General features: G+C 42.8%; 1 protein-coding gene across 1 annotated transcript in view; it reads left to right on the forward strand.

Moving 5' to 3' along the window:
• Window positions 1-12,886, forward strand: part of LOC139265620 (retinal guanylyl cyclase 2-like) — a 72,173-nt gene that overhangs the window by 2,818 nt on the left and 56,469 nt on the right. The window contains exons 3-4 of the mRNA XM_070882775.1: window positions 4,376-4,595; window positions 5,873-6,708. Coding sequence (XP_070738876.1) covers window positions 5,964-6,708 — 745 coding nt within the window. The 5' untranslated portion in view covers window positions 4,376-4,595; window positions 5,873-5,963. The remainder of the gene's footprint in view (window positions 1-4,375; window positions 4,596-5,872; window positions 6,709-12,886) is intronic.

A 12,886-nucleotide genomic window follows, 5' to 3' on the forward strand; every position in this document is an offset into this window, starting at 1 on the left:
TCAAGTTGCTGGAGAAATACCATCAATGATGCCTCCGCAAGATCCTACAAATTCTCTTGGAGGACTGACGCACCAACATCAGCGTCCTCGACCAGACCAACATCCCCAGCATTGAAGCACTGACCACAGTTAATCAGCTCCGCTGGCAGGCCACATAGTTCACATTGCCAGACACGAGACTCCCAAAGCAAGTGCTCTACTCGGAATTCCTGCACGTCAAACGAGCTGAAGGTGGGCAGAGGAAACGTTACAAGGACACCCTCAAAGCCGCCCTGATAAAGTGCGGCGTCCCCACCGACACCTGGGAGTCCCTGGCCAAAGACTGCCCTGAGTGGAGGAGGTGCATCTGGGAGAGCGCCTCAAGTCTCGTCGCCAAGTGCATGCAGAAAACAAGCAGGCAGCGGAAGGAACGTGTGGCAAACCAGTCCCACCCTCGCTTACCTTCAATGACTGTCTGTCCCACCTGTGGCAGAGACTGTGGATCTCGTATTGGGCTGTTCAGCCAACTAAGGACTCATTCTAAGAGTGGAAACAAGTCTTCCTCGATTCCAAAGGACTGCCTATGATGATGATGATGAAAACCACCTGTTTATACCACCTCTTTAACCAAGCTTTTGGTCACTCCTCATAATATCCTCTTCCTTGGCTTGGCACCCATTTATTGATTACGCCTCTGTGGGCCATTTTGGGATGTTTTCCTCCATTAAATGCGCTATATAAATTCAAGTTGTTTAATCTGATATGTTATGTTACATTGGAATACATCATTTACAATTGGCAGTAAACTACCATGCAAGAATTTGGAAAAATTTAGAATTCAGCAAAGAAGGACAAACGATTTAATTAGGAGGGGGAAAATAGAGTATGAGAGGAAGCTTGTTGGGAACATAAAAACTGACTGCAAAAACTTCTATAGATATGTGAAGAGAAAAAGATTAGTGAAGACAAATGTAGGTCCCTTGCAGTCAGAATCAGGTGAATTTATAATGGGGAACAAAGAAATGGCAGACCAATTGAACAAATACTTTTGTTCTGTCTTCACGAAGGAAAACACAAATAACCTTCCGGAAATACTAGGGGTCCGAGGGTCTAGTGAGAAGGAGGAACTGAAGGAAATCTTTATTAGTCAGGAAATTGTGTTAGGGAAATTGATGGGATTGAAGGCCAATAAATCCCCAAGGCTTGATAGTCTGTGTCCCAGAGTACTTAAGGAAGTGGCCCTAGATATAGTGGATGCATTGGTGATCATTTTCCAACAGTCTATCGATTCTGGATCAGTTCCTATGGACTGGAGGGTAACTAATGTAACACCACTTTTTAAAAAAGGAGGAAGAGAAAACATGGAATTATAGACCGGTTAGCCTGACATCGGTAGTGGGGAAAACGTTGGAATCAATTATTAAAGATGAAATAGCGCATTTGGAAAGCAATGACAGGATCGTTCCAACTCAGCATGGATTTATGAAAGGGAAATCATGCTTGACAAATCTTCTAGAATTTTTTGAGGATATAACTAATACTGGACAAGGGAGAACCAGTGGATGTGGTGTATTTGGACTTTCAAAAGGCATTTGACAAGGTCATGCACAAGAGATTGGTGTGCAAAATTAAAGCACATGGTATTAGGGGTAATGTATTGACGTGGATCGAGAACTGGTTGGCAGACAGGAAGCAGAGAGTCAGGATAAACGGGTCCTTTTCAGAATGGCAGGCATGGACACATGGGGTGCCGCAGGGCTCAGTGCTGGGACACCAGCTATTTACAATATACAATAATGATTTTGATGAAGGAATTGAGTGTAATATCTCCAAGTTTGCAGATGACACTAAGGTGGGTGGCGGTGTGAGCTGTGAGGAGAATGCTAAGAGGCTGCAGGGTGACTTGGATAGGTTAGGTGAGTGGGCAAATGCATGGCAGATGGAGTATAATGTGCATAAATGTGAGGTTATCCACTTTGGTGGCGAAAACAGAAAGGCAGAATATTATCTAAATGGTGACAGATTAGGAGAAGGGGAGGTGCAGCGAGACCTGGGTGTCATGGTACATCAGTCATTGAAAGTTGGCATGCAGGTACAGCAGGCGGTAAAGAAGGCAAATGGCGTGTTGGCCTTCATAGCTAGGGGATTTGAGTATAGGAGCAGGGAGGTCTTAGTGCAGTTGTACAGAGCCTTGGTGAGGCCTCATCTGGAATATTGTGTTCAGTTTTGGTCTCCTAATCTGAAGAAGGACGTTCTTGCTATTGAGGGAGTGCAGCGAAGGTTCACCAGACTGATTCCCGGGATGGCAGGACTGACATATGAGGAGAGACTGAATTGATTGGGCCTGTATTCACTGGAGTTTAGAAGAATGAGATCTCATAGAAACATATAAAATTCTGATGGGACTGAACAGGTTAGATGCAGGAAGAATGTTCCTGATGTTGGGGACGTCCAGAACCAGGGGTCACAGTCTAAGGATAAGGGGTAAGCCATTTAGGACTGAGATGAGGAGAAAGTTCTTCACTCAGAGAGTTGTTCACCTGTGGAATTCTCTACCGCAGAGAGTTGTTGATGCCAGTTCGTTAGATGTATTCAAGAGGGAGTTAGATATGGCCCTTATGACTAAAGGGACCAGGGGGTATGGGGAGAAACCAGGAAAGGGGTACTGAGGTGAATGATCAGCCATGATCTTATTGAATGGTGGGGCAGGCTCGAAGGGCCGAATGGCCTACTCCTGCACCTATTTTCTATATTTCTATGTTTCTAGTTTGGCATTGAGTAGGCTTAGTTAAATAGTCCTGGTCAATATTTATCCCTTAATCGACACCACTAAAACAGATAATCAGGTCATTATCACATTGCTGTTTGTGGAAGCTATCTGTGCACAAATTCGCTGCCGCATTTCCTACATTACAACAGTGCCTACACTTCAAAAGTACTTCATGTGCTGTAAAGCGCTTTGGGACATCCGGTGGTCATGAAAAGCGTGATATAAATCCAAGTCTTTTATATAGTTACCATCACAAAAATACTATATGCACCTGCAAGAAAATTCAGCCCATAACTTTTATCAGTTTAAGGGCTGAGCCAAACCTTGATAATTGCAATTAATTTAATCAGCAGAGGAACAACAGATAACATTATAGGGATAATGGCTTCATGAAATGCATTTGTAAATAAACCCATGAGAATAAACTTTGTCAAAACAAAAGATCTTGACATTTGTGCAATTGGTCAATGTGATAAAAATGAGGCATAGCTCATCTAGCTCTTTTACCAAAAAAATTTGCCAATTCACAATTCCATGAAAAGAGTATCCTTTTAAATACTACAATCATAGATAAATAAGTTATTCCATATTTTAGATTACATTAAGTCAATTTAGAGAAGATGAAATTCAGATGAAATTTTTCATTTTCTGAGTGCACCCTTTGCAGTGATCTGTGGTCTCCCACTTGTTGCAGTCACATCTGCTTGGATTTATCATTGAACAGTACTTTCAAATGTAAGGTGCATTGTGGGAGGGATGGTTTCCAAAGACCCAGAAACATAGGTAGCAACTGACAGGATTTCCCACTGCCTCTGAAACATTAACATGGGTATCTCTATTCAATGATGCTAGTAGGCTATTCAATATTCCATAGTTTAATGCCCTTCTATAAAAGCTTGATGAACCTTTTTAGTAGCTTTGTGTAGATGTATAAATTAAAAATTACATTTTTTCATAAATTGTTTAATATTTATAGTGATTTTCTAATGCCTTTTTCTGGTTGAAATAACGTTGACTCTTTTATAATACAACTGGTAAATTACCTATGGTGTTTCCCATGGTCAGTTGATTATATCATTTTTTTTTACACAAGGTGGAAATGGAGTCAGGAAAGAGACTTCAGAAACTAATTCGACAGAGGCATCTAGAGGCCAGAGCCTGCAACTACATTCTGGCAATTGATACAGCAAAATTGAATGGGAAATGTTGTAAATATCTGGAAGAAATTCACAACCACATTGTGTTTTTTTAATTCCATTTATGACAATAAATTGTCTTAAGTTCACAAAAGGTCTACATACACACTGTAAAATGTGCACGTTATTTCATTACTATTTTTTAATTTGTAATTTAACAGATTATTTGTCCTTGTTCATTTCCCCCTCATTCTCTATTGAAATCTCCCTAAGTAAAATTCTGCTGTCCTGCACTGGGATTTAGCATTTCTGGACAATTGAAACATAATCTTAAGGTCATTCTATGTAGGTCATTGAAATACACTGCGCTGGTACATATCAGTTTAAAGGATTTACTATACCTTGTCAACACACTGCCTGTAAGCTGCAATCTGCACTATCCAAAGTGCTAACCTTTTACTTTACAACTGTTTGTCCCCATCGTTTGTAGCAAAAGAAATACATCTTCTGGAGAAATGTTTTGACACGAGCCAAGTTTAGCATACTGGGAAAAAAACGAACGAGGAACATGTGTTATTAATGTTGAATGGTGCAAAGTGCTAAGACGGCTGAAGTGATAGGATTTAATCAGATCAGTATCTAAAGCCTTAGACCTCGTTAAACTGAGAATGAGGGAAAGTAACATTCTCATTTCTTCACCCTAAAAATTGGTAAGTTTAGATTTTTCTTCACTGTTTTAAAGGTCATTTATATTAACATGAATAAAATTCAAAGGGAAAGTATTTTAGATTGTGAGATTGGCAGAATAATCCAGTTTTGGCATAGTTACAAGTTGCACTTAATAAAATGTAAATGTACAGTTTAGTTTCAGCAAATAGAGTAACAATGGATGTGAGATATTAGTATATAAATGAACAGAATTCCAATAATTCTGGGTTGTCAATTCACTTCAACTTATATTAAGGTTCAACAACTGTTCCGTTCTCTAACCTTTTGGAATTGTTTTTTGTGTATCCAATTGTACAATGTGCAAGGTATATTCAGTTGCACAGTGTATTAGATATATATTCAATTGTACAGCATGTGAGGCGTATTCAGTTGTATAATGTATAGGCAGAATGATTTTGCATAGAACTTCTTACAGAATTAGTAAATACGCATTAATTGCAATTCATCTCTGTACTGGAAGACCAATTTCATGATTTTATCAAAATTGTATCCAGTTTGGCCTGATTTCAAAATGGATCAAAGTAATGCAAATTTAAATTTATCCAACCAAATTAATTGATAGAAATTATAAGACTTTGTCAGAAAATGAGGTGTGGTCCAATACAGAGATAATAGAAGTAATAGATGGTAGAATAGCACCGCACTGAGCTAGGACTTAAAATGGTAGATTTTGTTGTAGTGAGAAACCGAGGTGGATGGTGAACAGAGCAGGATACCACAAAAGTCCAAATATGTAGGAAGAAGGTGAGATAAATCAAATAATAGTTGTTAGGTGATGCCTAAACTTGAATTTTAAGAGACTGAGGATTAAAGAAGGTAGAACATACTGAGGGAAATATGAATGTTCATAGCTTTGAGATCTTAGTAAAGAACAAGTTAAAGTAGGAGCTGTTACAATGACTGTTGCGGCCAATTCTCTACTCCCACCAGGGAGTTTTACTCCGAGAAAGTGCGTTGAAGAAATCACAGATGCACAGAGCAAGATTTTCGATCCATTCAAACTGATGGACAGTTCTCATGATGTGTTTCCTCTGAGTGCTACTCTTCACTGGGAGCATGGTAGCACTGAATCAGCCATTGATTTCAGCATAGTGAAGATATAAGAATTAGGAAGGACTTATAGGATGGTATATTTGGAACTTAGAAAGATCAAGAGGAGCAATGCCATAATAGTATCAACAAAATACAGACAAGAAAGTGACTGCGAGAATGTGTAGGCATTCATAGGAAGAATAAACCTTTCTTTTTTTTTTTGCAGGGCTTACTTCTGGAACCACGTTTGAAATAATTTGGATTAACTTTTAAATGCATCCTTCCTACTGATTGCTCTAGGGTGCTGTAAGATAGCCATGCTGCACCATTCCTCTTATTTCTATAGGTTTATGTTGAAATTATCAAACCATTCAATCTGGATTGACACCAAAAATCGACGGTTTACATCTTATTCACTGTCACCCTTCCTATTGTATTGGATCATTCTGCTAGTGTTAATTCTTCCTTGTTCAGTACATTGCATAACATACAAGGTGGGGGTCATAGGACCCTGGACATGTGACCCTATTTTTGCCAAAGCTCTTCCAAAGGTTGCTGCTAAATTAGCTATTGATCGAATCAACAAGGATTCCTCTTTAAATCTTGGCAACCACTTTGATTACGTGATACTTAATGAAGACTGTCAGACCTCCAAAGCTTTGGCTGCTTTTCTTGAGTATTCAAATCTAGCATCTGGATTCATAGGTCCAACAAATCCAGGCTACTGTGATGCTGCTTCCCTTCTGGGAAAAAATTGGAATAGAATCATATTTTCATGGGCTTGTATAAACTATGAACTGGACGATGCTACAAATTATCCAACGTTTGCGAGAACTTTACCATCTCCAACAAGAGTTCTCTTCACTGTGATGAAATACTTCCGGTGGGCCCATGTAGCCATCATCTCATCAACTGAAGACATTTGGGTGGATACAGCTGCAAAGCTGGCTAGTGCCCTCAGGAAACAAGGCCTGCCAGTGGGAATTGTGTTGCCAATGGGCAAAGAATCTGGTAGTGTCAGGAAAGTTCTGGAGAAAATAAAAACTGTCGACAAACTTCACAGTATGTATACATTTTTCTCTAGGAAATAGTCACTAGAAATTTACAATTTTAATCTATTTATTAGAACATTGCTGATATCTGAATGCTATAGAGAGCCTTAACAGTAGAAGATAGTGCAGGTCCTTCAGCAGTACTCAATTTTTCACTGTATCAATATATGAAGTGCTCTCTGAGGGTCAGGAGATGAGACATTCATAACATAACAAGCATTTTTTTCTCCATTTTATTGGCAATCCCCATGATTATTGTTTTTCTGAATCTTCCTCTATTATTCCTTCAAAACTCAAAATATAATATTCTACATGAATTTCCTCTTCCTTAGTTTCTTATCATACTGTATTTTATTCTTTCCTAGAACCTCAAAACTGCGGTATTCTTCATCTCCATCAGTGTTTCCTTCCTTCTATAAATCTGAGGCTTTTAAAACCCATACTTGGTATCACCTGATTGCTGCTTTTTGATTTACGTTGTCAATTTATTTTATTGGTGGTGTCGTGAACTATTGCTCTTCAATTAAGGGGCCAAATGGTTTATTAGTGTTCTTGTTATTGGCAAAAGAACCAAAGGCGACATGAGGAAAAACTTTTATGCAGCAAGTGGTTAGAATCTGGAATACATTGCCTGAAAGGGTGGTGGAGGCAGATTCAATCATGGCATTCAAAAGGGAGTTGGATAAGTACCTGAAGGAAAAACATTTACAGGGCTATGAGGAAAGGGCCGGGCAGTGGGACTAGCTGAAGTGTTCGTGCAGAGAGCCGACACAGACTCGATAGGCCGAATGGCCTCCTTCTGTGCTGTAACCATTCCTTGATTCCATGATACTATTAGGTAAATTCACCAACTGGCATTTGAAGAGAGCACAGGTTGGGGAATTGACACTACAGGGTGTAACCCAATTTGTGTCCCGTGCTTCCATTGAGCATGGCTCTCCAGGGAGCCTGGAATTGAGGAAATTACCCTTTTGTTCCTATGTCAGTGATACATAAGCCTGAGTACTGGTTGCAATAGTGAAGGAAATGTTCGATCAGCTCTTGACATGTCAATTTGTTTCCATGGAGTTGAGCTTTGCTGTTATGTACGCAGTAAAAGACAATGATTTAACATAGATAATCTAGGTAATTGAAAATTAGGGGATTTCATTCCCTCAGTGTACTAGTTTCAGTGCATCAATACATTCACAGTAAAGGGTAGATTTTACAAATTTGTGTTGCCAGTGCTGATCTACATTCACTGGTTGCATGTATAGGGAATTTGGACACACAGGTAAGAATGCCACCCCCCCCCACGCCCCCCCAAGACCTTTCATTCGTTAAAAGTAATGGACATTAAATCCCAAGGGGCACTGTGAACTCCTGAGCTCCTGATATGTCCTTTCAGTGCATGAAGTTCTGCATTGGTAAGCAAATTCATTATGGACAGATTTTGCGGTCAGCGGTGAAAGAACGGCACTCACCGTTCATTAGACTTACACTTGTCCACAGATTATCTGTGGCCGTTTTCACTGGAACTTGTGGTTATTGGAGAGAAAAAACCTATCTACAGTGGATCTGGGACCTGTGTGAACAGGGCAAGCAACGGTGTGTCTCTAAATAATCAAACTGAAGAATCCTTACTGAGACACGCAGCCCCGATTTTAACACCAGGTGGCGTGGCCGCTCAGGCCTGAGTTAAAATTACCATCGGGTCTCAATGATGTCATCGGGCCGCAACATGCATGTGTTAAGAAGGATCCTGTTGGCTCCGAGCGCGTGTCCTTGCTGCCTGCTCAGAAGAGCAGCTTAAAATTGCAGATATTTTGATCATAACTGCTTTCGGACAGGTAAGAGCCAGGGCAATTTTAACTGCCCACCCATCAGGTTTCTGCTAGGCGAGTAGGGTTAAAATGCCCCCGCAGAGTTTAAACCAGGAAGTGTAAGTTAGAATATTTAATTCAATGTCAAATCATGTGCAGAAAATGAAAAAAATGATGGAATTAAGAGAGAGATAAAAGAGACAGAACGACAAATCAATTTACATTTTTTTAAATCGCCAACAATAATTAAAATCTGAAGAAATGAGACTCCACACTTGTAAAAGTTACTTTTCAGTGCCAAAGAGATTGACTAATAGAAATTAAAACTTACCACGCCGTTAAAAATTCACTTACACTTGAATGGACAAGCCCTAACATTTTCTGCTGAGTTTAGTGGGTATCTACAACTACAACAACAACTTGTATTTATATAGCACATTTAACATAGTAAAATGTCCCAAGGCGCTTCACAGCAGTGATATAAGACAAAACAGATAAATTTGACACCGAGCCACATAAGAAGAAATATTGGCAGATGACCAAAAGCTTGGTCAAAGAGGTAGGTTTTAAGGAGCGTGTTAAAGGAGGAGAGAGAGGTCGAGAGGTCGAGAGGTTTAGGGAGGGAGTTCTAGAGCTTAGGGCCCAAACAACTGAAGGCACGGCCACTGATGGTTGAGCAGTTATAATCAGAGATGCTCAAGAGGACAGAATTTGAGGAGTGCAGATATCTCATGGGGTTGTGAGGCTGAAAGATTAGAGAGATAGGGAGGGATGAGGCCATGGGGGGATTTGTAAACAAGGATGAGAATTTTGAAAGTGAGGCATTGCTTAACCGGGAGTCAATGTAGGTCAGCGAGCACGGGTGATGGTTGAGCGGGACTTGGTGCGAGTTAGGACACGGGCTGCTGAGCTTTGGATGACCTCAAGTTTACATAGTGTAGAATGTGGGAGGCCAGCCAGGAGTGCGTTGGAGTAGTCAAGTCTAGAGGTAACACAGGCATGGATGAGGGTTTCAGCAGCAGATGAGCTAAGGCAGGGGCGGGCAATGTTACGGAGGTGGAAATAGGCGGTTTTAGTTACGCTGCGGATATGTGGCCGGAAGCTCATTTCAGGGTCAAATATGATGCCTAGGTTGCGAACAGTGTGGTTTAGCCTCAGATAGATGCTAGGGAACGCAGTTTGTGTCGGCGACCAAAGGCAATGGGCCCGAAATTCACCGTCCCCGAAGGGACGGCTACCGCAGAGTTTGGGCGGTCGATTGAAAAAATCGATCAGCTGCCGTGGTCAGGTACTTTTCTCTCCCCAAGCCATATTCAGCTCGGGGAGGATTTGAGCGGTGTGTACATCCGCCAGAAACGGCGTGGTGATGCCGCTGTAAAGGTAAGTTGCCAGTGGGGAGGAAAGCAGCGTGCAGGCCGCTGGGAAGGGATTACCACAGCTAAATTCACCAAGAAAAAGGTAGGACTTTTCCCGGCAGTGCCCCGTGAGGTTTTTGAATGGGGCCCTTTGGTAGATAAATAGCTTTATTACTTATTAGTGTTTTTATTTCATTTTCCAGCATCCGCAGTATTTATCTTTTGATATAGTTTTGTTAATTATTATTGTTTTTGTTTCATTTTCCAGCATCCGCAGTATTTATCTTTTCACATAGTTTTATTAATTTTTTGGCTCCATTAAACCTGCTGAGTGCTGCTCAGAAGTTTGCACATACCCCTGTACTTTTGTACAACTTTCAGGTCTGACTCTTTAGTGGAGTCCTGTGGGTCTGCAGAGACCTGAGGATGGGAGGAGTGTTGGGAGGACGACACCTGGTACCTGGTACACCTGCTCAGAAGCAGGGCGGCACGCAGGGGAAGGCGTCGCCATCAGCACCGTGCAGACAGGCAGCGGGCAAGGGAGGCAGCAGCCGTGATTCGTTCATTCTGCGCTAGACCAGTGTGCCCGCTGTCTTCACCGGCCTGAATCAGGATTGCGGTTGGCTGCTTGGGGACAAGGGATATCCCCTGTGGCTGCTCACTCCACTGTGGAACACCAGGACAGCACCAGAGCAAGCATACAATGACGCTCATTGTGCCACCATGTGCATCATCGAGCAGTCCATAGGAATCCTTAAGCAGAGATTCCGGTGCCTGGACCACTCTGGTGACATCTTGCAGTGCTCTCCTCAACGGGTCTCCATAATTGTCGTGGTCTGCTGCATGCTGCACAACCTGCCCATCATGAGGGGATAGATGCTGGAGGTCGAGCCAGCAGTACCACCTGAGGAGGCGCAGGAAGAGGAGGAGGATCCCCGTCACCCCAGAGCTAGGAGAAGTCGACCCATCACCACCCTGGAAAGGCCGGGTGTGGACTGGCCAGCACCCTCCTGGGAGGGTGCGTCCTCACATATATGGAGGTGCCTGACACCTCCCCTGCAATTTCCCTCCTTGCATTATGCACTCCCTGTCTGCCAGGTCTCCCCATATCAGGAAACAGTTTTCTTCTTCTGTCCTCCACACCATCCATCAGTGTCTCCAGCTCCATATCAGTGAACCTGTTGTAGAAACATAGAAACATAGAAAATAGGTGCAGGAGTAGGCCATTTGGCCCTGCTAGCCTGCACCGCCATTCAATGAGTTCATGGCTCTCCTTGCACATCTTACACCAGCCATCCTTCCAAACTCCTTCCCCCCTCAGGGCCTTGCTGCAAGCCCTGGTCTTTAAATAGGCCAGGGAGCAGCTGGCTCATTACAAACCCCTACCTGTATGCTGAATTTCTCAGTGGTGATAACACTCAAATTAAGACAGCCACACCGCTGAAAAATCCACTTTGGAAGGATTCATTAGAGCTGGAACCCATTTGTTCACTTTTGGAGTGGAATATGGGGTAGCCCAGCCACGAAAATATTTTGGCGCAAATGGCCACATAAAGGTGGGGGAGCACCAGCTTTCCAGTGGTATTGAATTTCGGCTCCAATGGCTTCGGTCTTCCCAACATTTAATTGGAGAAAATTTCTGCTTATCCAGTACTGGATGTTGGATAAGCAGTCTGACAATTTAGAGACTATGAGAGGTTAAGAGAGTATTGGTAGTGAGGTTGAGCTGGGTGTCATCAGTGTACATGTGGAAACTGACTCCATCTTTTCATATGATATCTCTAAGGGGCAGCATATAGATGAGAAATAGGAGGGGGCCAAGGATAGATCCTTGGGGGACACCAGCTGTCATGTATCTCACACTACTGTATATAACTGTATCTTACCATGCTATACATGACTGTAACTAGATATGACCTGTAACCACAAGCATACTTTACCACCAGGGGTGCACTTGCAGGAGACACTGCATACCTGTTCCACAAAGGTATATAAAAACAGGTCTCAGGCAAGTGTGGCACTCGAGAGCTGTGAAATAAAGGTGCAGGTCCTGAGTGACCTTAACTTCAGCATGTGCCTCGTGTAAGTCTCTACTGCAGGGTCAGGATTTTACAGTGGCGACGAGTTACGGAATCACAGAATCCACAGAATGGCTACCAACGGCTCAGATGAGAAATACAATGCTGGAGACAATTGGGAGGATTTTATAGAAAGGTTCCAGCAAAGTTTTGTAACCAAAGACTGGTTGGGCGACGATAAGGCAGACAAGAGAAGAGCCCATCTCTTGACCAGCTGTGGCTCGAAAACATACGCCTTAATGAAGGACCTGCTGGCACCCGAGAAACAAGCAAGCAAGTCATTTAAGGAGTTGAGCACACTGGTGAGAGACCACCTGAAGCCAGCGAGCAGCCTACACAGGGCCAGACACAGGTTCTACAACTACAGACGCTGTGTAGGCCAGAGCATACCTGACTTTGTGGCGGAACTGCGGAGGCTGGCTAGTTTATGTGAGTTCTCCGATGAACTAAGGAGAGAAGTACTGAGAGACTTTTTTATTGAAGGAATAGGCCATGCAGGCATATTCCGAAAGCTTATAGAGACCAAGAACTTGACCCTAGAGGCAGCAGCGCTGGTCACACAGACACTCTTGGCAGGGGAAGAAGAAACGAGGTTGATCTATACTGCGGGTATGACAACTAACGAAACATCGGAACAAGGGGTTCACAGCGTGAAACAAGCCGCTACCCCCACACACAGACAAACGCAGGAGAGCAGGCCTTCAACAGCAGGCAGTGGCACCAGAAGCCATCAAGGGCCACATGAACGGCCGATCACACCTCATCAACCCACAATGCGAGCAATCAACTACAGGCTAAGAGAAGCTCAAGCCAGATGCAGACCATCCTTTGGAACCAATGGAAGCGGTCTGTGCTGGAGATGTGGGGGAAGGCACTCAACAAGGTGGTGTCGATTTCAGCATGCTGTTTGCAAAACTGAAACTATACAGGGCATCTGGCCCGCATGTGCAGAA

This window comes from Pristiophorus japonicus, chromosome 6 (genome assembly GCF_044704955.1).
Source record: "Pristiophorus japonicus isolate sPriJap1 chromosome 6, sPriJap1.hap1, whole genome shotgun sequence".
In the NCBI taxonomy this organism is placed as follows: domain Eukaryota; kingdom Metazoa; phylum Chordata; class Chondrichthyes; family Pristiophoridae; genus Pristiophorus; species Pristiophorus japonicus.